Source organism: Erpetoichthys calabaricus, chromosome 1, assembly GCF_900747795.2.
Source record: "Erpetoichthys calabaricus chromosome 1, fErpCal1.3, whole genome shotgun sequence".
Classification (NCBI taxonomy): domain Eukaryota; kingdom Metazoa; phylum Chordata; class Cladistia; order Polypteriformes; family Polypteridae; genus Erpetoichthys; species Erpetoichthys calabaricus.
Genome location: NC_041394.2, coordinates 219,546,763 through 219,573,757, shown reverse-complemented (window position 1 = coordinate 219,573,757; position 26,995 = coordinate 219,546,763). Strand labels below are relative to the sequence as shown.

At 35.6% G+C, this 26,995-nt stretch overlaps 1 protein-coding gene across 1 annotated transcript in view; it reads right to left on the bottom strand.

The window, feature by feature from the left end:
• The window catches only part of il17rel (interleukin 17 receptor E-like), a 110,494-nt gene that overhangs the window by 5,268 nt on the left and 78,231 nt on the right, over window positions 1–26,995 (bottom strand). The window contains exons 8-15 of the mRNA XM_028811999.2: window positions 26,333–26,404; window positions 25,293–25,347; window positions 9,313–9,476; window positions 6,475–6,519; window positions 3,730–3,787; window positions 2,845–2,999; window positions 609–674; window positions 466–523 (exon numbers count right to left, since the gene is read on the bottom strand). Coding sequence (XP_028667832.1) covers window positions 466–523; window positions 609–674; window positions 2,845–2,999; window positions 3,730–3,787; window positions 6,475–6,519; window positions 9,313–9,476; window positions 25,293–25,347; window positions 26,333–26,404 — 673 coding nt within the window. The remainder of the gene's footprint in view (window positions 1–465; window positions 524–608; window positions 675–2,844; window positions 3,000–3,729; window positions 3,788–6,474; window positions 6,520–9,312; window positions 9,477–25,292; window positions 25,348–26,332; window positions 26,405–26,995) is intronic.

Here is a 26,995-nt window from a genome sequence, read left to right as displayed (position 1 = left end):
TTTGTCAGTGTTGCAGAGTGTTCCTCTCTGTATGGTATAAACTTGCTTTAATTTACTACTTTTTAGATGACACCTCATATCAACTTTACATACACCACCTAACTGTAGCATCATCTTCTTAGTAACCGAGGGCTGGATTATTATAGATTTGTATGAGGAGCCCACAGGCTGCTCAAAGCTATGCCACTGGCCCCACACGCTATAGCTTGCCCATACCTCGTTTACAAAATATAAACTGATGTAATGTATAACATCTTACATAAATTTAATCACATTAAATGCATTTAATTGCAGTTTTGAAATAAAACAGAGAACACAGCAGCTAAATGATTCAGCTACACAGCTATAATCCAGTTCGCAATAATTTCCATTTCAGTTTTCCAAATAATTAGGATATAGCCCACACAAGCAGTCTTTTGACATTAAGCCATTACTGATATTCATATTTCATCAAAAATGACTTACGGCACTGCAGTCCACACTTCAGAACAGGTATAGAATACTTAACATCTGTTCTCCTTCCCTGCCAAGCATAACAGTTTCAAGACAGTCAGTCAGAAGTAAACACAAATGTAGAAGAAAGGCACAACTTAAGTACTTCCACTTACCTGCACACAAATATTTGGATGGCATGCTTCTTTTGGTAAGTTTACAATTATTTGTTCTGATGAGCCCTTAAAAATAAAAATGGCACAGTATGTAAGAATAGAAAGGTAATAAAATCATTTTTTATACTACAAAGATACTTAGAAATTTCAAATCATACCCCACCTTCTTTGACTCAAAAATAGGTTTCTACATGTCTTTCAAACTGCTCAAAGAGCTTTTCAAAACCTATTAATTAAGGCATTAAATCTCGGAAGGAAAGCAGCCTAACCCTTTCTCCTGTCTTTAAATCTGATGTACTGTACTATCATAATTTGAGCAATATCATGATTACAGAGTTCAAAAATATGTGAAACTCTAATAGTAATAATTTATTCCTAATATCATGATTATTAACTACACATTGTAAGTGAAGATCCCCACAATAAAGGGAGCCAGAAACAAAAAACAAAAATTCCTGCAGCTTGAATAAAGATACTCCAATGATCAACTGATCATAGAGATAGAAAAAGCAATCCCTTTACACTGAATATGTGTGCTTAGCGTATAAATTGCAAACTATGTTGATATCTATTTTAATTTAAAGGGTGGAGTGGTGGCTCTGAGGCTAAGGATCTGTGCTGGTATCCTGAAGGTTGCCGGTTCAAATCCCCGTCACTGCCAAAAGAGATCCTACTCTGCTGGGCCCTTGAGCAAGACCCTTAACCTGTAATTGCTCCAAGGGGCGCTGTACAATGGCTGACCCTGCGCTCTAACCCCAAAGGGTATGCGAAAACTAACAAATTTCTAATATGAGAAATCGTATAAGACGAAATAAAGAACAAAAAAATTCTTCAAATGAATTACCATAAATTTACCTCAAATCCATTTTATTTTTAAACTATTAAGAGCTTCATTTATAATAAAAGAGAACAAAGTTTAAAAATGATGCTATTCTATTTGCAACTGTTTGGTTTTTAATTAAACCTCTGAGTTTCCAATCGAAGGTGTAATATCTACTTTGTCTATAAACCAATTGTCAAGTTGGCTGACTCACCAGTCTGACTGATAAGAAATTCATGGATATCTACAGACAACCTAAGATTAAATAGTTTTCACTAATGGATGAATCTAGTGGCCCTGAGCAATCTTAATGGTCACCTCCAGTGGTTGCAGATATTAGCATGTTCCAACTGCAAGTCAGTGGCATTATCGGTTGAGCCCTGTCTGAATACTACTGTTTTATCTTTGATTTCATTAATCATTGATATATAAAAATAAATGCATAACAATTATTATCAACACTATGTGAGTATTTAAAAAAAATTACTATATTCACACCATTCAGTCTTTACTTCTGTCCATTTCTTATGTATTAAGGTGTGCATTATAATTTTAAATATTTTTTTTTACCTAGTAGTATAATAACATATATTGATTTTATTTGGATTTTCCTTTGCTCTCTTGTCTATTCTGTAGTTTAATGTAACTACTTTACCAGTGTCCCCTAAAACATCTGAACCGGGGTTGTCTCTTTCTCTTTCTGTGTTATCTTTTATTAGTTCACATGTCTGACTTACTCTGGTACAATTGCAGTTTACAGCTGGGGATTCAAAATGATCACTCCAATTCATAAGTATGCCATTAGTATTTTATACATCTCTTTGTATATATACCATTATTTTAACTGTTATCCACTCCATAAGAAAAACTATATGGCTTGCACTTAATTAATACTAGTATATAATAATAATAATAATAATAATGATGATGATAATAATAATAATAATTGTAAAAATAATAATAATAATGGGCGGCACGGTGGCGCAGTGGGTAGCGCTGCTGCCTCGCAGTTGGGAGATCTGGGGACCTGGGTTCGCTTCCCGCGTCCGCCCTGCGTGGAGTTTGCATGTTCTCCCCGTGTCTGCGTGGGTTTCCTCCGGGCGCTCCGGTTTCCTCCCACAGTCCAAAGACATGCAGGTTAGGTGGATTGGCGATTCTAAATTGGCCCTAGTGTGTGCTTGGTGTGTGGGTGTGTTTGTGTGTGTCCTGCGGTGGGTTGGCACCCTGCCCAGGATTGGTTCCCTGCCTTGTGCCCTGTGTTGGCTGGGATTGGCTCCGGCAGACCCCCGTGACCCTGTGTTCGGATTCAGCGGGTTGGAAAATGGATGGATGGATAATAATAATAATAATTCTTTACATTTAATCCTAGTAATTATATATTAAGTTAATAAAATATAGTATTAAAATATTGCTTACTATATGTAACATAGTGAGTTCATCTCCAATTGGACTGCATAAACCTGTAGAAAATGTACTCATATTGCAAAGTGTCAGAGAAATCATAGCATTGATTTGTGAAGAGATAATGAGGCTCTGCTGGTCAGAAGCTGAATTCAAATTCATGTTCCACACTAAAAAGAAAAATAAATAAATTCAGTCACTCAAGCTAATAATTAAACTATTAGATACAATGATGAGATAAAGTGATTATTTCAAATAGCATGCAATTTGCATGCACTTTATTACTCATTGCATTCCTTTTGTCAGTATGCATAATTCACAGAAATTGAAGGAAAAACTCTACAATGCACACATTTTTATGATGCACTGCTGATACAAATACATTTTTACTTTTAATTTTGAGAATGGTACAATAGTTAAGTTGAACCAAAATTCCTGTCTCTGATAAGATTGTTTATTTCTCCCAGTGTTTAATAACAAAAGAATTTTAATCATAATTTTTGCATTATCTGAAGTTTATTGCTTAACACTAAGGTATAAAATAAATAGACTTCATTTTTACCAGCAGATAGAGATGGACAACTCAGGGCTCACGCATACACGGCCAGTTTAGAGTCGTTTGATTATCTAGCATAGGTTGCATTGTGAAAGGAAACCTGAATACCCAGAGAGCACTTACTCAAACAGAAATGCCTTCATTTAGGGTGAGAAATAAAAAGAAAAGCTTGATTGCCTACTAAACAGCAGGTCTAAATCATCCTTTACATGCATACTTTATTTATTCAACATGATTCCTGACATTCCAATTAGACTGAAAAATATCCCTCTTGCCAAAATTGGAATTTCCTAAATTATTCATTTGATCTATTAAATAATTCAAAAAAGATAAAAATTGGTTACCTTTATCGTGTCTTATAGCAAAAGGGCATCTTATCGATGAGGAGATTCCTGTAGTAAACTAATAAACAACAATATATCACTTAATATCACTTACAGCTGAATCTACATATTTAACAGATCCCCCTTTAACTTTGCTATTGAGTCAAGTTGTGGTGAAGAACCGACTGTGGCAACATGGTAGGAACCTTGTTTATATTGTGAACTTTTCTAACATGAACAAAGTTAAATATATTTTACATAGATTAATTTTAAAAAGAAATGTAAATTGTAGTATTTAAAATATATTTTTTACATTTTCAGAATTGCCAATTAAACAGGAAGAAAAATTAAATGAAAATGAAAGACCAGAATAACATTGAATCATTTTGTGATTTACTAAAGTAATGGAGTTTTCTTACAATAAAATTGTATACTTTAGCTATCAATGAAATGATCGCATTAGTATTAAAAAACAAATGTTTTAAGACCAAGGAATTCTTGTTTTATTCATGCTAAAGTATGAAAACATGAAGATTTAATCTGTGATGATTCATCTAGAATTTATTTACCGTAGAACAAGTTTTAGCTAGCAAATATTTTGTGAGCCATTCATACAAAAGATGTAATCTGTGTTGTACATGATGTAGTGTGCAATGCTGGGTGTTATGAAAGTCATGTTGAAACCAGGGTACCAATTATTTCAAATTAATGACAAAGATTTCTATAGAAAATTGAAGCCTTTTTCAAACACTGTTTATTTACTGTTTACAAGGGAATTGTGCATCAAGAATATAAATAAATTACAGCCAGACGATATACATTAAATATTATTAAGTAAACTTCAGTAAATCTGTGTACCACAAAGATATTACAGCATATTTTATACAAGTGATAGTCTTTCATTGTGCACAGCGCAAACTGCATTTATGATCTTTGCTCAAGCAATAATGAATGTTTTTATTCTTACATGAATTAAAGGAATACTCCACTCAAAAATTGTGTTTTTTTATATCTTACCTACCCCCATGTAGTTTGTAGTGGTAGCTGAGAAAAAAGTAATTTCATGTTTTTGTGGAGAAAAGGACATAACGAAAAACCAAATTGAGCAGGATCCAAACTTGACCTACAGTGGACAACAGCAAACTTGTGTCACATAATCCACCTGTCCATTATCAATTCATATACATGCATTTTAGTACTTACTGTCTGATAATTCCATATAAAAAATAAAAAGGAAATACACATTCCCATAATACTGTTTGTTTGAATTGAAGATCCGCCTTTCCCCCCCATTCACTGGTCAAGAATCCCATCTTCAATTCAGATGTACAGCATTATGGGATTGTGCCTTTGCTATTTATCTTTTACAGTTTTCCAGAAGTTAGTACTAGTAGTATTTGAGCACAAAATGCATGTATTTTGCATGTTCTGAGAATACAAATATATTATGGACATATGGATTATGATAATAATCATTATGCAACACAAGTTACATGATGATTTTCACACCATGTACCATCGGGCACTGTTGGGTTGTCTTCAGCTTGAAGCTTAGTTATGTGTTCATTCCATGAAAACAAGAGATTAGAAATTTTTCTTGTCCACCACATCAAACTACATGGGGGTAAGTACCATTTAAGGAAAATATCACTTTTGGGTAATCACTTTATTACATAATTTTATAATTTTTGGTTAGCTCTCTGTTATTACTTGTAAATTAACTGGTTTTAAAATTAACCTTGGAAAGGAATTATAGGCACACAGCAAATAGTTTCTTGTCATTTCAATTTTTAGCCTACTTTTTAAATTTGGCTGCTTGTTTTGTAAGTTTCATGCTTATTAAGTATGTCGTTCTTTGCAATAGATATGCTCACGATTTCATACCACAAAAGACAAAGCAAGTGCAGAAGTACACTGCAATATCAAAGCCAATAGTCACTCCCCACAACCTTTGATCCAAAGTCACCTTCACTTTGCAATATTCCCTTGTATTAAAAATCAACGTTCTTTTTCCCTGTTAAATTGTGTGTTTGATTGTTATTAACATTAAAACAACTTACTTGTTCGGGTAGAAGGTTAAAGGGATCAAATGATCATTGCTCATTTACAAATAATCTTTCCAGGGAAACCATTGCTGCATCAAGCTATTTAAGTGATATTTTGAGTGTGTGCGTTGCTACATATTTTTTATATCATTTTTTGAATGTCTGTATAATGGTTTATAATATAAAATAATTTTGAACTATATTTTCACTATTTCTGTTTAAGCAAGAATTTTGGGATAATTTTGTCCTTCTTGAGTACTCACCCCAACCACTGCTGATCATTATGCCGGGTCATAGACAGCTGTTTGAATTGTACTGGCTAAACTCTTAAAATTTTGTTAAGATCCATTTCCTGTAGCTACCTTGTCAAGGTATGATATGATATTTAATATAGTCTTCCAAGGAGGGGAAGATGGGCTATTGATATGGTGCTTGCTAAAATCGAATAACAAAGGAAAATTTTGCTTGCTTAAATAGGCATATCTATGGTCCCAAACTGTCTGGTGTAGCGCAACACATTACATAACATCATAATTAACTTTTCCCATTACAATACAGAATTTTGAGGTATAATTCTTTATCCTTACAGATTTTGTCAATCTTAGCCTCCTTTTCCAGTTTTTATCAATTTTTATTCAGCTCTTTTGAAAGCAAATCAAGAAAAGGCAGTCTCATGTGATTTTCTAATTTAAATTAGCATTAAAATTTATTTAAAATTTACCTTCATGCAGAGTCGTGGGTGAGGCTCAACATCACTGTATTGGACCTGTGAATTAATGAAAATGTTAGTCAAATTTAAATTTTTTTTTATTAAATGGATTGTCACAATTAACTCATCTCACAAGGGAGGCACAAACGCAATATTAAAGAGACTGATAATAAACTGTAATGAAAAATAAAACAAATTTCTATGTATAGCTCAGGGAGCTACTTTGCTACCCTAAATATGTCTGTTCTTCTTCTTAAATAGGAAGAGAACAACAGCTACAAGTCATCCAAATAACAGGCATTGGAGCAACACAGAATTGTACAAAATGTCAACTATATCTCCAGGCAATTAGAAAGGCAAAAGGATACAAGGACAAACCAGTAAATACCATAAGAGTACAGAAGAAGTACAGCATATTTCTGAAGAAAATTAAGGTTAAAATGCAAACATTTCAAACAAATTTCAAGTCAAATCCATAAGTAGGCGCATTTGAAAAAATTACATTAGTCCGAAAAAGGGTTAGGGCCCCCAAATTGCTAAAAAGGTTAAATTATATTCTGTACTAACATGTAATCAGGTCTGCAGACAAGTGCCTAACAGATGCAGTACTCCTACTCACGATTGCCATGCAAATTCACAAGATACCTTGTTATGTGATGGCACTCAAAAACCAAAACTGCTTTTAGTCACAAACTATCCACCTGGAACTAAACATAAAACATTGTCTGTGAGTTTTGCTGGTATTAAAAGACTGCCATGATAATAAATTAAAAAGGCCATGCACTGTTCTCCATCTTTCAACTGTTTGATATATTGAAGTGGTATATTATTTCATGATGTATTTGTTTCCATCTGCTGCATACTATATTGAGAAAATTGCTGTCAACTTTGAATTTATACTAAAGCACATCTACACATAAATTTTCATGTGAAATGTTCGCTAAAAATCTCAGTTTCATTGAGTTTCACTATTTTATATTATTTTCACAACCGATGTCGCTTTTGAGCTCTCATGATGTCGCAGTAACATTTTCAAATTGCATCATTAAATGCAGCTTTTGTGATTTGGGACTATGCCCTCTGATTGTTTGCTGTTCTACCTGAGACTGAGTCCTACTTGTTGATAGCATCAAATTGCCAGCTGATCTGCAATATTGAAGAAATGAAAATGATGAGGTTGAATTTTTGGATTCTGCCCTGGTTCATAGAGAATATGCCTCAGCTCTCTAAGAAGGAGTAGGAGTCAGAGGAGCTTTTGCAAAACAAAGCATTTACACGGCATTTATAGCGGTGACTCATTTCTTTTACTAAACCTACAAAGGAACAAGTTAGTATCTTACTTATCTTACTTAATTCTCTTTTCTGTTTTATTTAATGAACAGGTTGGTTTTCTCTTTAGAAGAGAAACTCCCATGTAACTTTAAAGGGCAGATCTGCTAACTCATGTGGGTAGATTGAGTTTTGTAAAAGATTGATTTGATAAAAGTCAGTCAATTTCCAACCTGCTATATCCTAACACATTGTCACGGGGTCTGCTGGAGCCAATCCCAGCCAGCACAGGGCGAAAGGCAGGAACAAATCCCCGGGCAGGGCACCAGCCCACCACAGGGCACACACACACACACTACGGACAATTTAGGATCACCAATGCACCTAACCTGCATGTCTTTGGACTGTGGGAGGAAACTGGAGCACCCGGAGGAAACCCATGCAGATACAGGGAGAACATGCAAACTCCACACAGGGAGGACCCGGGAAGTGAACCCAGGTCTCCCTACTGCACGGCAGCAGTGCAACCACTGTGCCACTATGCCGCCTTGATAAAAGTCTTTCTTAAAAATCATCATAACATAACTCTACAGCCAAAACTTGCAGATTACATCATACAAATACATATGACACTGCAAGCTCAAACACAGAACAGTAGCCAAAATAAACAGGAAACAACTAACAAACTAGGATCTATGCCTCAAAAATCCAGTACCTTCGATTCAATTCCCAGCTTGGTTGAAAAATACTTTTTCTTTCTTTGAGTTGTTTCTAACCTTTACACAATGCATCCAGTGTTTTTTAATTATTTTGAGATGATGTGCAAATGTAATATGCTCCTTTCTTTCTGACATAGGGTCCATTTCCTGAACTCTGATTGGTTGCTCATTTCTCACAGTGGGGATAGACAACAAAGATGGCCAAGTTCTGCATGACTGTAACTTTAATTCTACAAAAGAATTTCCAGAGTTTTAAAATCACTGTAAAATTTTTGTTTTCCTCTTTTCTATTATCAACCTTTCTTTAAGCATATCAGGCTTAAGATATGGAATTCCAATATGCAGTATGATGCTATGTTCATATTTTATTTTCCATTAGTACTGCTTTACTGTACACGTGACAATCTACAGCACTGTAAATCATGCTGACTCTGAAGGGCGTTATCAAAAATAATACAAGTAAAATGAACAGTAACAATGTGACATTTAAACTTACAAAAGAAAAAAAAGTCTCAAAAAAAGGTGTGTCATGACTTTTCACCTCCCAAGTTGGAAATCTTCATGACGTGACTGAAGCAACAGTGTGACAGATTTGTCAGCAAATGTTGCTTTACAGAAAGTGTTGCAACAAACCTAGTAAGCATTTTTCTGAGCAGACAAAAAGGTTTAGTCTAATTTTCTGGATTATATTAAATGACATACACAATTTAAATAAAAGTGAAAAATTTAAACAAACCAAACATATTAATCTTTGTTGTGCCTAATATGAGTAGTGAAATGAAAAAAACAAACAAAATTTTTGGAAAATAGTAATTGTTTAAATTACATTTACTTAATACGCATAAGCCATTTTCTAACTTACAACTTTGTACACTTTTTGTGATGAGTTCGAGAGATCAACACAGGAGTTTCTTTGCTCTGTTTGCCAGCAGAGATTCACTGACACATCCACAGGACACTTCAATTCCCACAACAGTTGCCGATGTTCAGAATTGTAGGTAATCCCGTTCCAGAGCTCTTCAGTATCTGTAAAGAACAGAAGTCCTAATGACTTTCCAGCTTTGACTGCATATAAACAGTTTCATTTTTCACACAGTTTGCAAAAGCTGGAGTTAAGAAAATGTTTCTTTTTTATCATCATCTGTAAAATTAATATTTTAAATTGTAAACAGAAGCATCTGCACACCATAGACACACATGTATTTATTGCAGTAAAATTATTGCAATTTAAAATTTTTTAATCAATATTAGGGAAATTTAAAACAATACTTGCCAGAAATTACTATTCAAAGTGGTATATTTAAGCATAAATCTCTATGTATTTGCACCAGGTAAAAAATAGCACTGTACACATTGCAAGTTTTCTGTTCACTGACTTTTCAGGAAGAAGTATGTAATACAAACTTTGCTTGCAAAAAGCAGAGTGTAAATTATTCTAATGCAAATAGTTGTAAGTGCTACAGCATTGGTGAAGAGAAACTACGATTAAATAAATACATAATGAGTAGAGGATAAACTTGATTTCACTGAATTCTTGGTTTTCAAGTTAAACTACACAGGCAGCGGGGTGGGGGTCGACTTGTTTTTTTTTTTTCAATCCTATTATTTGTAAAAATTGATTGATTTGTATGAATGATTACAATAAAATTAATTAAAAAAACAAAAATAAATAAACTACAGAGGCAGGTAGGGCCAAATGTAAACAGACAAAGAGCACCTTTGGCATAAATTGTTTTAGTTAGGTTTTAAATTCACTGACATTTCTTCTTTATGAAATAGCATTTCAATGCACAGCTAAAACTGATTTTATGTAATTTATGTGGCAGTATACTCTACTGCTTTAAAGAAAAAATAGTTAAAGGTTATTTCCAGGAAAGAAATTCAATTGGAGTGTATAGTTTTCATAAGGCATGTCACATCTAAAGAGTTGTGTCTCTAATCTTCTTTTGTGCTTTTTATCTTGGAAATAATCTTTACCTATTCCCCTCATTTAGCAGATACAGGCTGATGCAGTCTTTCCCTGTACTCTCTTGATATATATGACTTAAAATAATTAACCATGTATTTACTCAATCGTCTTATTCTTATTCAGGCTAGATTAACCTGACAGCATCAGGAGCATTGCAAAAAGCCAAGCTTGGTTTGGTTTCCAGCCAAGTAAAGGGGTCTCTCTCACACACCAACAGTCAAAAAAGAGCTAATTCATTGTCACCATTCAAAACTAACATGCAGTACAAGTGTCTGACATAAGTGATGCACTGCCTACCTAGAGAAATGTAAACGCTAGCAAGGGTAGAACATGAAAACTCAATAAAGACCACAGGAGGGACCCTAGAGCTGCAAAGCAGCAGTAGTAACCAGTGGGCCTCTTTACTCTTTACACTGTCATGCACACAGATATAGACAAATGTAAAACTATTAGCATGTACTGTATGATTACAAAAAGCTAACATTTCCAAAATATAAACTATTCTTAGACCTTTAAATCTGTCATTATAAATTACACTAGGTTCTTTTTTAATATAAAAATATTATATCGATGAGATGGCCTACAGGGAGGAGGTCAGACTCCTGGCAGAATGGTGTCAGGACAACAACCTCACCCTCAACGTTAGTAAAACTAAGGAGATGACTGTAGATTTCAGCAAACAGGCAACAGAGCAGAGTCCCATCTGCATCGGAGGTGAGTCTGTGGAGCAGGTCAGCAGCTTTAGGTTCCTCGGAGTCACCCTCACAGATGACCTTAAATGGTCAAGTCACACTGCGGCAGTAGTCAAGAAAGCCCAACAACACCTCTACTTCCTCAGGAGACTGAGTAAAGCCCGGATGTCCCCCACAACCCTGTGCAGATTGTACAGGTGTACTGTGGAATCCATCCTGACAGGATGTATCACATCCTGGTTCAACAACTGCTCAGTTCAGGACTGCAGAGCTCTGCAGCGTGTGGTGAACACAGCACAGCAGATCACGGGCACACAGCTCCCTGCAATCCAGGATCTCCACACTACACGCTGTCTTAGGAAAGTGAACCGTATCAGGCGGGACCCCAGTCACCCTGCACTGTCACTTTTCACCCTCCTCTCATCTGGGAAGTGACTAAAGTCCATTCAGACACGCACCTCCAGGTTCAGGAACAGTTTCTACCCAACTGCAATCAGACTCATGAACAATCAGTAACCTTGTGTCACCTTCTCTGCTACCTGCACATGTACTTCTGCCACAGTCTCTGTTTATTCCTAGGATTCTGGTTTTATTTATTTACTTATTTACATTCATTTATTTATTGTGTGTGGGTTTTTTTTTTTTTTGTCTATGTTCACTGTCTGTGGGGGCACATGCAAGCAAGCATTTCATTGTACATGGTATTTGTACTTGTACACATGACAATAAAGAATTGAATTGAATATTAATAACTACTGTCAATTCTATAGAAAGTTAACACAATAATCTTTAAAATGATTCAGGCCAGTGGTTTATTTGGTTTTTAATTTATTCATTCATTTTTTTCCCTTCTATCTTTTTTGATAATCTGTTTTATGCTATACTGAATTTTATAATAAATATCATGGTCTGTATCTGTAATAATAGTGGACATGTTGAAACTTAACAATCCTGAGACTAAAAATGTTATAAATGGAAAACGTACCATTCTGAAGAATTTTACTGATTGTTGTCATCATATGTGAAAATGTGAAAGGGCTTGATCAGAACTCTGCAAAGTTGAACTTTATTATTTTTAATTAGGGTTTGGCAAAATTCCTCACATAAATGCCCTTTTTCACACCCATACACATGGGAGAGGTTAAAACAGGGCGGCATCTCCAACTGAACTTTTTTTCCTCAGGACGTACTAACTAGCAGGTACTTGTTTAGCGTGAGATGAGCGCATCATTGATTAAGTGCAGTGGCAAACTGTGAAAGATAACCTTCACTTTTAAATGTTAATTTTACCTTATTTTTCAAAGTACACTTCAATAAGATCTTCCTAATGTCCCTTGTGGCTGTTGAAACCTTAAAGCTTAGGCAAGTTTTACCTCATCCTCACACTAAGTTCTGTGGGTTGCAGTTTTCAGAGAAGGGAATAATACAGATAGCAGGGAAGGTTAACTCTGCAAAACACACAGCCTAACCTAACTATTTGTATGTGTCAGTTAAGAGTCAAGATAAGCCTGAAAGCTATGAAAAAATTACTGTGAGCCTTCCATGAGTGACATTTCAGATGTCTTTGATGTTAGGTGTGTCAAGCTGTATGTGGCTTCTGTCAAGGTTGTCTGTCCACTGTGCCCCCTTTTTCTGGCTTTAATCTTAGACTAAGCTATGACCTTCTGAACTACTGATTTCACTTTATATCTGTTAGAATAGTACTACTCTAGGAATTATGCCCTGACATTGGTCTTTTAACTTTAAGTTACTTGTTCATTTAATTTGTCACATTGTCACTTCAGCATTCATTTGGCTTTCATAATGTACTCAGGCAGTATGAATACTTCTGTTTTCTTCAATAGCATACAGGTGTAATATTATGAGTGCGGCGTATCTAGTCAGTTCCCGTTCACATAAAGTGCCAATGTCAATGTCAATTTATTTATATAAGCACATTTAAAACAACATAGGAATGCTGTGGACAAAGTGCTTTAAAATAATAGAATAAAAGAAAAATAAATAAATAAACAAATAACATAAATAGAAATAAAAATATATGAACATAAATAGAAATAAAATAAATAATAAATAGAAGTGTTGTTATATAATCACAATGAGGAAACCATCAGTATTACAGAAGGTCACGGAATGCAAGTGAATAGAAATGAGTTTTTAATCTTGTTTTAAACAGTTCAATTGTAGACGACTCCTTTATATGATGAGGTAAAGTGTTCCACAGGTGAGGAGCAGGAGCTGCAAAAGCCCTGTCCCCCTTAGTTTTACACTTGGTACAAGGGACAACAAGAGACAACTGACCTAAGATCTAAGCACTCTGGATGGCTGGTGTAAAACATACAATTCAGATAAATAGGCAGGAGCAAGCCCATGTAAAGATTTACAAACTAGAAACAAGATTTTAAAATCAGTTTGAAAACTGACAGGCAGCCAGTGTAAAGAAGCTAAAATAGGAGAAACAGAATCATACTTTCTTGCCCCAACCAGAAAGCGAGCGGCAGCATTTTGGACCAACTGTAACCTGTGTATCAGGGATTTGCTAATCCCAGAATACAGCGAGTTGCAGTAATCAAGGAGAGAAAAAAATAAAAGCATAAGTAGCTTTCTCAAGATCCCTAGAAGTTAAAAAAGGCTTTATCTTACCTAATAGACGAAGCTGGAAAAAGCAACTCTTAACTACAGAATTTACTTGTTTCTCAAAAGAGAGGTTTACTGTCAAAGGTAACACCAAGATTGCGTACTTGAGGTTTGCAAAAGACAGAGAAAGAGCCGAGAAGTCCAAGACCAATTTCGGCTTTAGCTGATGGACCCACTATAAGCACCTGTTTTATTTTGATTCAGATCAAGAAAATTATTAGCCATCCAGGATCTTAGTTCAGAAAGACAGTTGTGTGGTTGATTTTTTGCAGAGTTGCAGACAGGAATATAAACCTGTGTATTATCTGCATAGCAGTGAAAAGCAATGTTAAATTTCCTAAAAATAGCTCCAATAGGATGAAGGTATATAGAGAATAAAATAGGACCCAAAATGGATCCCTGAGGAACACCACATTTAAGAGGAGCAGTAGACAAAAAAGAGGAATTTAAAGTCACTGAAAAGTGTCTACCAGTTAAATATGACCTGAAAGTTAAGAACAGCCTCTTTAAGCCCCACAAGATGTTCAAGCCGCATCAGCAATATCTCATGGTCAATAGTGTCAAAGGCAACGGACAGGTCAAGGAGGAGAAGGACTGCCGCATCACCTGAGTCAGTAATAATACAGATGTCATTGAAGTTTCCCAAATAGTTCACCTATTTGCTACCTACAGTTGTCAGTGTGAAGGAATATGTTCTAAGATTTGGGTGGAATTTACCTTTATCCATCTCAATGAGAAAAGATTAAAAAGTGATACCTGATATCCACCTTATTTACTTGGAGTTAGACTAATTTTTGTTGCTGTTTTTAAGCTTGCTGTGACAGGCAGCCATGCTGAGATGGTGAGGATTGAATTTTGGCAGGATTATGTGCTTCTCCTGTGGCTGGCATTGTAGCTGCTCATTTTAATAACACTCCACCACCTCAAAATGCAATCTCTTTCCTTCCTCTGTTTCAGTTTTCTGCTCCTCACTGCTGCTGCTACTGTCAGCACTGCTATAATTGTTTTCTCCACTTTAACTTTTTGCTTAGAATGAAGGGATTCAAGATTTTATTGATGTCTTTAAATTAGTGACACTGAAAAGGCTTGCATAATTTTAATGTGCACTGGTGTTTAAATGCTGGACAGTGTTTTTATTTATTTTTATTAATTCTTCTTAAGTTTATTTTTCTAAAATAAAATTTTAATTGTTCATCTATCATACCCATTTAGTTAAATTAAATAGTAGTATGAGCCTATTTCAGGAGCAAGGCCAGACGGAGAGAAGCTACCCTAGCTAGGATGCCATACCTTAACAGGTTCCACTTGCACTCATTTAAAATCACCAGTTAACCTTTATGTGCACATCTCTGGAATTTAGGAGGAGACTCCTTGCAAACACAGAGAAGGCACAAGATTCACACAAAATGTGAGTGGGCTGGGATTCAAACTGATAAATTTAACGTATATTTTGGGTAGGTTATATGTTTACATTAGATGAGATGATTCAAATGGTAGCTGCTCTTTGCAATTCTTAAATTAACAGGAATAATTGTGCTGCAACCTAATTAAAAACATGAGAAATAGTCAAAAAAAGTAATGTTTCATATTCATAAATTAGTGTAATGCTATTAAACACAATATATAAAGTGAACATTCATAAAATGGTTTGAAGTAGTAAAATAAAATGAACAATGTCTTTATATTTTGTTCACAACCTGCTATTTAAATTGTCCCTGACACTGCACAGCTAATAATGAGAAAGAAGCAGATGAAGCCAGTTCTACAAATGATCAAAGATACCATATTGATACTCAGATACTTAATTAAATATTGCCCGAAGAAGGGGCCTGAGTTGCCTTGAAAGCTTGTATATTGTAATCTTTTTAGTTAGCCAATGAAAGGTGTTATTTTGCTTGGCTGATACTCAGAAAGAAAGGAACATTACACCAATAACAGACTATGACTGTTTAGAGGCATACACAGTCCTCAAAATATTCACAATATTTGCTCAGTGAGAAAGTATGAGGAGATGCTGTTGTGAAGTTGTTAGGATTCTTTGTGACTTCTTTGTTCCGTCTGTTTTTATTATGAAAATTCACTATGATGTTTTGAGTGTTCACATACTTTTGGAATGTTAAAAGTTAAAAGTGAGAGAGACTTTGGAGTGCTGGGTTTAAACTAACAAAGCATTAGATAATTGTTAAGTTAATGGAATCACGCAAACACAGCTCCAAACATTAGCCTGCATTTTAAGCAGCTACCACAGTGAAAACAGTGCATCCATCAGCAAACATTAAGTATGCACCTTGAGAAACTCAAAAATCTGTGCAGAGAGGAGCAATAAAGCGCATCCATAGACTGAAGAGCCCCACAGTGATAAGGATACTGGGATTATATAACTTTGGTGTAGAAAAGAGATGAATATGTGGGTATATAATCCATGTCTTCAAGATTCTCCAAGTTGGCTTTTCTTAGCACCTTAAAGTGTTTTTTGATTTCTTTTTTTTAGGTTGACCCACTAGCAAAACCCATTGTAAATGTTCACTTCCAAGCACTTATGTTGAAGGACCTCCACTATTCATGAGGCATAATTATCTGAAGAGGAACACCAACCCTGATAATTGATGAAGTATCCTATGTTTAAAAGGGGAAAGCAAAATAGGACTAGAGATTAACTGTAAACTTGTTGGAATTAAAGGCCCTTAAAATACCTGGAAAACTTGTAATACCTGAAAAGAGCTAGCTTGATGTTTAAATTGAGAGTGAAGCTCTGTAGAACTCAGCTGAATTACTGCTCCTTTTGATTCTGCTTACTTGTGATTTAATGTTAGCCACTAGCACTGCAGACTGAGAAAGTTAATGTTCTGGTTGTCAAATTGGCCCCAAATCAATCTATCCATATGCACAAACACACGCACAAGCTGGCGCCTCTGCCAGGATAGTCCCTAGTTCCCTACCTGGCCAGGAGGCCATGGTAGTGAGTGGCCCGAAAGAAAGGCTTTCCGCATCTCATTCAAGAGATGGGCATGAGATGCCAACATGAAAATAGAAGTGAGTATGCTGACATCCCTTACCAAACTGGGAGATATCATAAGGGAAGGGCAGCCTTCCAAGATTATATGTTTCCCTGATGGCAGCATTCCTGGTAACCATATGCACACATGCAGGGCATGCTGGGAATTACAGTCCTGTGGGGCAGTCCTGCAGGGGGAGCTGCAGGAAATGGCTGTCCCTACTTCATGAAGCTTTAACCTGACTCAGAAGTGCTTCCTACATGCAACATCCTGACATCAGAAGAACTGAAGAGTCCTGCATAAAAGGAGCAGCTTTGCCTCACCTAGGCAAACTGGTGTGAAGAAAGGACGAAGCCTCCCTAGGAGGATTGGAGAAACAGAAAGAAGAAAAGAGTTTGTTTGTGTTTAGAACAATAAATAAGGCTGTTTAAAAATTATTTGAACCAGGGCTTGTGCCTGTGCGACCGTTACAGTGTATAATAGTGCTTAGTGCTGTTTTGTTTGGATTCATTTATAATTTCACATGTCATACTACTGACGATAGTCTTTAATACAGATGCAATAAGTATCCAACTGTCATGTGTGCACATGAGGATGAACTTGATGCTGAACTTTATCATCTACTGGGTGAGGACATTAGTGCTGCAGTGCATAAAATCATTGCTAGACCTAAACTACAGCCTCGACAAATACATCTTGAAAAAACTCTATAACAGATATAGAGAATGACATACAGTAGTTTAAAGAAAACTGACAGAAACCAGAGAAGTATGGCTTGATGGGAGGACAAAGTGGCCTCCAAGCACAGCCAAATAATGTTTTTGCAGATAAATATTTGCAATAAAAGAGAAAACTATTATTCTCACTCATTCATGACAGAAATGGTGTTACAACAGGGAAATTGAGACATGATATTTTGCTGGGGCTGTTCACTCAAATTTAGGACATGGTCAGCATGTATTTCTTTACGATTAAGTCTCAGTCTCCATTATGGTCATGATAGCCCACAACATTTTCCATAGACATGGTAGACAATAACAGTAAATGAGTTTATCTGAACATACATAGACTAGGCCAGGGGTAGGCAACGTCGGTCCTGGAGTGCCACAGTATGTGCAGGTTTTTGTTCCAACCCAGTTCCTTAACGAGAACTCAATTATTGCTGATGAAGCACATATTGCTTAAGTGACATTTTAATGCTTCATTTTAGTGGTCTCGCTTGTTAAGGTTCTCCAACCTTAATTGCTTATTTCAATCTTAAACTGCTGCATTCAGTGCTCCTTATTAGCAATAAGATGTAAAACAGGGGTAGGCAATGTCGGTCCTGGTGAGCCGCAGTGGCTACAGGTTTTCATTCCAACCCAATTGCTTAATTAGAAACCAATCATTGCCAATCTCAGACCTTATTTAATTTTATGGCTTGTTAGTCTGTGCAATGTAAGGCTTTTATATTGTAGATTTTTTTCCTTTCCAAGGATATCATCCAAATGATTTGAAGCCTAAAACAGATCATTTTCAGTCTGTCACATTTTTCTATTAAGTGTTTTATTAAATCAAATCGTGCATGATGAACACACACAGATGTAATTGGAAAAAAGCTAGCTGGAGAACTGCTGGCTGCTTTGTCTTTTACATCTTATTGCTAATAAGGAGCAATTAAAACACTGAATGCAGCAGTTTAAGATTGAAATAAGCAATTAAGGTTGGAGAACCTTAACAAGCGAGACCACTAAAATGAAGCATTAAAATGTCACTTAAGCAATATGTGCTTCATCAGCAATAATTGAGTTCTCGTTAAGGAACTGGGTTGGAACAAAAACCTGCACATACTGTGGCACTCCAGGACCGACGTTGCCTACCCCTGGACTAGGCCATCACTCTAAACTGTGCACAGCTTTATTCTCCACACTAAAAAAACAGACACAGAAGTACTAGAAAACAACAGAGAAGAGCAGCTAGGCTAAATCTGAGAGTTATAAGCTATGAGTAGAGATGGAAGGAGTTTTCAGTTTAAGCAAATGGGGATTAACAAATGACATGTTAATCTGAAGTGTTTAAAATCATGAAGAAAATAAGTACAGTGGATCTCACCTGTTACTTTAAAATACATTCTTCCAGAACTTGTTAAGGCCAAATTTTCCACAAATATTAGAAACCATAGACACAATATACAGTATAACTGACCATGTCATGTAGTAGATAGTGGGACTTCAGGGACCTTTAAAACTCGCCAATAATATTTAAGAGAAACTAGTGTAAAAGGACTGGAGGGCTTGTTGGACTCAATAACCTGTTCTTATCAAAACTGTTCTAATGTTCAAATAAACAGAAAATACAGGCTTTACATTCACAGTTAAAGTATACAAACTGAAAGAAATCCTTACTAGATATGGCACTTCAGGAACATTCTGTATGTCCTTTTTGATAAAAGCTAAGATTTTTGTCCATAAAAGAAGCTTTCATTGTCCTTAAAGTATTAATCTACAGTAGATGAGAAATATGCATAACTAATGGAAAAGTCCAGAACAGACAAGAGAAGCCTTTAGTTTAGTGACCTAGAGTACTGCAGAACTGCAGATATGATAGCTGTGATGACCAACCACCTATACTACATCCAACATAGATAGAATAAACTTTACAGCTTTACAGAAAGCTTAGTAAATACAAGGAGTTGCATGTAAGGAAGAAATAAATCAGAAATAAAATTCTATAACTTTATGAAGGAGAAAAACATCAGGATACAGAAGCATCCAACTTGGAAAGGACTGATGGTCAACTTGCCATTTCATACTAATGGCACTCATATCATATGTGCAGTGATGAAGAACAATTTGTATTGCAAAAAGAAACCAACATATGCTCACTGTTTCCATCTTTGACTGTGATGAACAAGACTTTGTAGACTTAACAGCAATTAGGCAAGTAATATTTCCACACCTGCAGTGTTAAAAGTACTAACCGCAAATAAATTCCAGGCCTATTTTCTACCCGTGAGAGAACAAGAGAGTTTACTGATCACAAACCTAAAAATAAGTTTCTATATTATGGACAAAATGTTTTCTTGTTTTATTTCTTACTTAAAAAAAGGATGTAATTCTCATGTCCACCTCTTACTTTGATTAATTTGAATGTTTGGTTGGTGAGGTTCTGCAATCCCTATGGGAAATAGTTTTGTATTTGTATTAGGAGTAAGACTAATAAACAGCTTTGTGTATAGTAGCATTTTCAGTATTCTGGAATATCATCCTGGGTCCTCCCTACGTGGAGTTTGCATGTTCTCCCCATGTCTGCGTGGGTTTCCTCTGGATGCTCCGGTTTCCTCCCACGGTCCAAAGACATGCAGGTTAGGTGCATTGGCAATTCTGAATTGTCCCTAGAGTGTGCTTGGTGTGTGGATGTGTGTGCGGGTGTGCCCTGCGGTGGGCTGGTGCCCTGCCCGGGATTTGTTCCTGCCTTGCTCCCTGTGTTGGCTGGGATTGGCTCCAGCAGACCTGCGTGACCTTGTGTTAGGATATAGCGGGTTGGATAATGGCTGACTGACTGACTGGAATATCATTAGTTTGTTCTATGTGTGTAAGATAAGAAAATGGGAAGTAGCTTTAAAGTTATAGTTTACTGATTTATTTCTATGAATTGTTATTATTGATATATTACTTACTGCAATTGTTCTTTTGCATTTTCTTATTCTATGTAAGACTCCAATTCAATATGTTGTATTAAGCACCATTTAAAAAAATGAATATACAGTATCTGTTGTTTGTGAGGACTGGAGCCCTGAATTGAACTGAATTGAATTAAGCAGGGTTGATTATGTTATATTATGTTGTATGCGATCATTTTATTATCCGCTCACTGAATAGGCATTTCAACTATAAAAACATTCTTCCAGTGTCTTTCAAAATTATAAATCACTTGCATACCTGGCAAGAAAAAGTTCTGTCAACAAAATAATGCCTTATTACTCAATGATAATAAAGATGTCCCAGAGTTGTTAATCCAAAGAGGAAACTTTTACTTCTTGGGTGATACAAAGAATGTTTTGTAACTTACATTCTTATGTTTGGCACTGATTTAAAGTGTAGCAGTCTGCCAATAAACTCACGACTAAAACTTAGTCATGTGTCTAAGTTTAGAGAAAGTTATCTGTCTAACCCCAGTATAACCACAAGTAGAAAGAAACTGGTAAATAAATACGTTAAATACATGTAAGCATTTTTTTTCTTTTCAGCTTGTACCAGTATGTCATCATAGAATATTCTGCATTGCTTGTCTTTTTTAATCTGTATCTAGAAATACTTTGGAATAGGTTTGTGAGCTTTTAAACCCAGATACTTTCTACACCCAAAGAATTTTAAGCTTTCTATTCAAAATGTTACGATATCTTGTGATTTCTGTAAAAGTCAATTTCACATACCATGACAAGAACTTAAATTGGCAAGAGATAATTTGGCAAATATATTTCAGTTGTTAGGACTAATTTTAAGTTGAGAGAATCCCCAAATTGTCTATTCAAAATATTTCATCTACATTTTCTCTGAGATGGACTCTAGCAATAAAAAAGCAACACCATATATCATTAATGTTTAGGAACATTTTCATATAATGTGAAAAGCGCCTGGAAGGATTGCCATGTCAGTCTGAATAAAACACCTCGGAACCAATGGGACCAATTTTGTTGAAACTTGACACAATTATTCTTCAAAGAAATGTTTTGGGAAAGTTCATTGTTTGCTGAGGTATCCCATATACAGCACCCTAAAAAGTTTTTAAAATTTCTAAAATCTCAAATTGATCTAAAATCTAAATTTGAAAAGCATTGGTGAACATCCAGACACATCTATCTTTAAACAGAGAAGCAATCTGTGCAACTTCAATTATATATAAGTTTACTGCTTCAAATTTCATTTGAGAGAGAGATCACTTCAACTTGTATATTTTGTATATTTTCCATATTTACTTATCCAACAGCCACTCCAGACGGCAAAACAGATCCCCAGTAAAAGTTAGTTAAATGTGAGAAGAGGTGCATACACTCAAGCCGCACCTCAGATACACTATCTCACTTCTCCTGCTGCCTGAGATAAGTTAACCATAAAAAAATAAAATAAAAAAGAAGGGAAAAAAGTTATTGTCACATCTCTAGAAATGAATGTAACAGTCAAGGAATTATGTAAGCATTGCTCTGTAAGCATAAAGTGAATGAATATGTACTGTAAATACTAACAGTAAAAACAGCCTCACTGCTGCATTATCTGCACATTATAATAATACAGTACAACATTTCTTTGACACTACAATTTAGTGGCAAACCTGCAGAACTGCTGTCATGGTCTGAAGCAGCCAACAATTTTAATTTGAGAGTTCATTAGATACTGTACTTTAACTTTCCACTTGGTACATCATTCCAACGTTTTATGTTTAAAAACAATGGAACTCCAATTAGTCAGAGACCCTCCACAACCTACAACTAATGAAAAACTAACAACAACACATAAACCAATGCCATTTTTTGCATTACTTTGCTATCTATGAAAGCTAATGAACCACCACAACCTTTTTTTGGGCGTTTTTAAGTACATGACAATGTAAAGCGCTGTTAACATGCCACTTAAATGTAATCTACTAACACATGAAAATGCATTCTATTATTGCTTGTGTTTTTGATTATGACTCATTGTTACACTATTTATGAAACAAAAATCGGGCAAATGACTCTGATAAAGTAACTAAAAATGTAAATGTTTCAATCAGTTAACTAAGTCAATAAATCAGTTACATCAGTTAACTAAGTGCTGGAACACACATGAATGTTATGACATGAACACATTTTTTAACTTACAGGAGGGGAAATTCACTCTTTGTTAATATACTTTCATTCAAGAGTACTCATTAAGAAAATCCACGGCTCTTAATGTGTCACCTGCCTCAGTAATTAAAAATACAAGGAAAGTGTGACCCTCTGGTGATGCAGAAAATAAAAATTTGCAATAATGGTTGAACATGCACCATCTACTATACAGCAAATGTGAACTTTGCACAAGAAGGAGCTACTAATGGCAGAGAAAGGTGATTGCATAAGTGCAAGCAAGGGTGCAGACTTCCAGGTAGAGGCACTAAAATTAGTGCACACGGATTGGAGCTATGTATGCTCTTGGAAGAATACAACATTAAACTGGCAAACCGTTTAAAAGAGTAAGCATGGGCATTAGGACAACACAGTCATGTAGCGTTTAGTTAGACTGCCTTACAGTTTCAGGAGACTGGGCTAATGTGTAGAATTTGCATATTCTACACAAGATTAAATAGGTTTTCACCTGAGTACTGCAGTTTTATCCCTGATACCCCAAAGACATTAATGTTAATTGACAAGTCTATGTTCAGCCTGACTGGATGTGTTTAGGAGTGTCTTCTTGAACCTCTTTGAGTTTGTTCCTACCTTGCGCTTCATGCTGCTGAAAGAGACCTTCTCTTTATAATTCTATGATTTGATTAGTCTGGAAAAAATATTTCAGAAATGTTCTAATCCTAGACACCAGATACAGATTAAATGCTTTCTATATAAAAATGGGAAGAACAACTTCTTTATGCATTTGTTCCAATTCCATTTCCCAAAGATGTTACAAAAAACAAGGAGAAAATCCTCAAAAATATGTATACTAGCACCAAGGCCACGATCATTATGTACAGTAGGTCACAACTCATTGAGCTAATGACTTGTTTTTAGCTCCAATTTTGATGTAAGTTTCTAATGACACTTTACTATAAAGGCCTGGAACAATGCCGTTAATATAAAGAGTGTCACACATGTGCGCATGGGAGGCAGTCAAAGGGCTCGAATAAAGGTAATTCTGTGCCGGACCAGGGGGTTTCTCCTGCAGACCAGTTATGGGAAATTCTGCATGGTGTCACTTTCCGTTGCTGGTATTGATGATGCCACTTCCGGCCTGATAACCTCACATTCCCGGTTCTGGCCCCGATGACCTCATTTCCTCTGCCAGAGTTTAATATCACCATTTTGTTCCACATACAGCAGTTTAGTTTTGCAATTCGATTTCTTTGCTTCCTCCAATGACCAAACTACAATGTACGGGGTGGCTATCCCAAACCTTTTTGTTGCCTTTTTGTCCTTTATTCTGACAAGAGATGATCAGTTGTTTTACATTGAAATGTGTGTAATTTTACCTGACAAACTGGTGACCGATGTCTTAAAAAATGAGGGTCATTGGGTTTATCCCAGTAGCACTCGACACAAGCCAGGAAACAGTACTGACCACCAGTCCATTACAGGGTACACTGACACACACACACCCACATTCATTCTGGGACCAATTTTGAGTTGCCAATTAATCTGATCTGTTCATATTTAGGGGTGTGGGAGGAGACCTGGAGTACCTGGATTAAACCCCACACAGACTATAGATATAGGCCTGATTCAAATCCATGATCTTTGATTCATGTATCAGCATCCCTAGCTACAATGTTACCCCATGCAAACGTTTCAACATATGTTTTAAAATCACATTGTGTGTGAGGGCAAAATTAGTGATAAATGACAAGACTGTAAGTGAAAACAACGTTGTGCTGAATGTAAGAATGGTGTCAAGTTTTCCCAATTTTGTGATTCACCAAGGTGATACCTCCAGTCTCGTTTTCTCATATTTACATTTATTTTGTATTCATAGCATTTCTTTCATTTTCTGTTCTGCATTTTCTCAAGATGAATTGCACTTCTCATCTATCTTCTTTTTCTTCTTTACCTTGTAGAACAACTGACAAAAACCTATCCTTGTGATAATGTAGTATCCTCATTACGTACCTGTCTGAACAGTTCATTACATGATATATCTACACCCACATAGCTCAGTTTAATCCATTTTAATTTCAATGGATTTTTAACATGAAACACAAACTATTAAAGAATTCTTGCAACATACCAAATTGGGTTTATTCAGATTATCGATCATTCCTGCCCTTTTTATTTGATTAGCACATCTTCTATTAATTATGGTCTTGCAATTAAACTGCTTTAATTATAAACTGTTTATACCCTAAAATGATTATACATTGTCTACTATGTAGGAAGAAAGCTTCTTATTCGAGCAGTTGTGATTACTGTTCATTTGGAATTAATTTAACCATTCTGGCTCTTTCAGTTACAACAATCTATAATACTTCCTGCAGGATTACTGAGTTACTATTATTGTCTGATATTCCTCTCACAAGATATTTTGTTATAATTTGTGATAGTTTACATTTTCAGTTGACATTGGCATGGAAAGTTGATAGTTTAAGAGAATGATAGACTTCTTAAGCCTGAGACTAAAGGAGAATGTGTAAACATTTTGGAGCTAATGGTGGATGGAATGCAATTGCAAATTGTTATGCAGCAAGTTTGCTTATAGAAAGACAATTTTAAATAAATGAGGTGGCATTAACTGGGTAATGCCTAATATTAATGTGGGGAAAAATCACCTTCTCAAACCAAAATACAAATTAAACGGTTAAAAATTCTAAACATAACAGATACAATACTGGAAAAAGTTAAACTTACAGTTTTTAAATGGGCAAAGTTGCATTCTGCTGGCATCGGGAATTGAAGACCATCCCTGATAAAAACATAAAAAAATAGTATAAAAAACTATTTATAGTACTATGTATTCTATGCTTTATTACGTGAAGTATTTGACAGTGTTTTTTCCAGATATGGAATATAACTCATATTTTACCTATATACTGTATGAGAAATTAGAACATTAAAGTTAATTAATTAGAATGAAAATATAAAACTTAATAAATTATTCAAAAAGTTTTCATAAATATAAGACAAAAAAATTTTTTTTATGCAGTTCAGGAAAAATGTTGCTGTAGAATAATACATCTAAAAATCAGTGCCCTTTCATACAGTATACACATTTGCTTTTAGGGTTTTTTTAGCTCCAGGGAGGAACCTAACTAAACATCGACAAAGCTTACATTAGATATTGTAAGAACACAGCGAACAGAGTTGTTAAACTGGAACTATAAGGTTTCCTTAGCTCTCCAATGCAATTGTTCAAAGTATTTTTTTTTAATATTTTTAAATTAGATCTCATTTTCACTAAAGATGTTGCTTAGTGAACTCAGCATCTAGGCCTTTATAAAATCTAAGCGTGTTCTTTTCCAAAAGTACTGTATCATTTAGACTATGAAATGTGCTGAGTAATTTGATTTTAAGTTCCTTGCATATAAAAGACAAATTCTCAAGTATGTAAATATGAATGAAGTACTTTATGAACAAAGCAGTTTAACAGTCTGTTTAGAGTTCCCTTTTGCCTGTCGGTAGCTGGAAAAACTCCAAGTTGACCTTTCAATGTATTTCCCTGTTTACAAAATGCAATCAGTCATCATAACTCTTTCCTTTTGAGAAATAATGCCCAAGGTGTTCCCTAAACACTTTTGTTGTAAGTAATACCCTGTACTTTGGTTACAGGAATCAGTTTTAAGTGTCATTTAGTCATGTTACTGGAAAACTATACTTAGGAAATGACTTCCACAGCAAAAAAAAAAAATAGTTATTTATCTATATATTATCAATGTCTTCCTGATAGTTACCTCAATACACAAACAGGGCAATAATCGGGAATATGACAAAGAAACATTGTTCACCAGGTCTTCTCTGTCAATCTAAGAAAAGAATAGTAAACAGTGATTAAGGACTTAAAAAGGTCAGTCAGTCATTCTCCAACCTGCTATATCCTAACACAGGGTCAAGGGGGTCTGCTGGAGCCAATCCCAGCCAACACAAGGTGCAAGGCAGGAATAAACCCTAGGCAGGGTGCCAGCCTATCGCAGGGCACACACACACACACACCCACACACCAAGCACGACAATTAGGGACAATTTAGGATTGCCAATGCACCTAACCTGCATGTCTTTGGACTGTGGGAGGAAACCGGAGCACCCAGAGGAAATCCACACAGACACGGGAGAACATGCAAACCCAGGTGCTAGCACTGTGCCACCGTGCCACCCACTTAAAAAGGTAAAGTGCTTTTTTTTTACCAGGCACACATATTTTTAATGTCTTGTATTGCAAAACACATTACTTGTGCAGAACAACATGTTTTACATTATTTAGAAAGAATGTAGGTCATAAGGTGGTGAGCATTTTTGAACACAAACACAAATAAGAAAAAGGAAAAATCAAGCAAAACCTAAGCTCAATGTCCTCGACTATAACAAAAAGTGTCAGACAGAAGGAAATTCAATAGCTA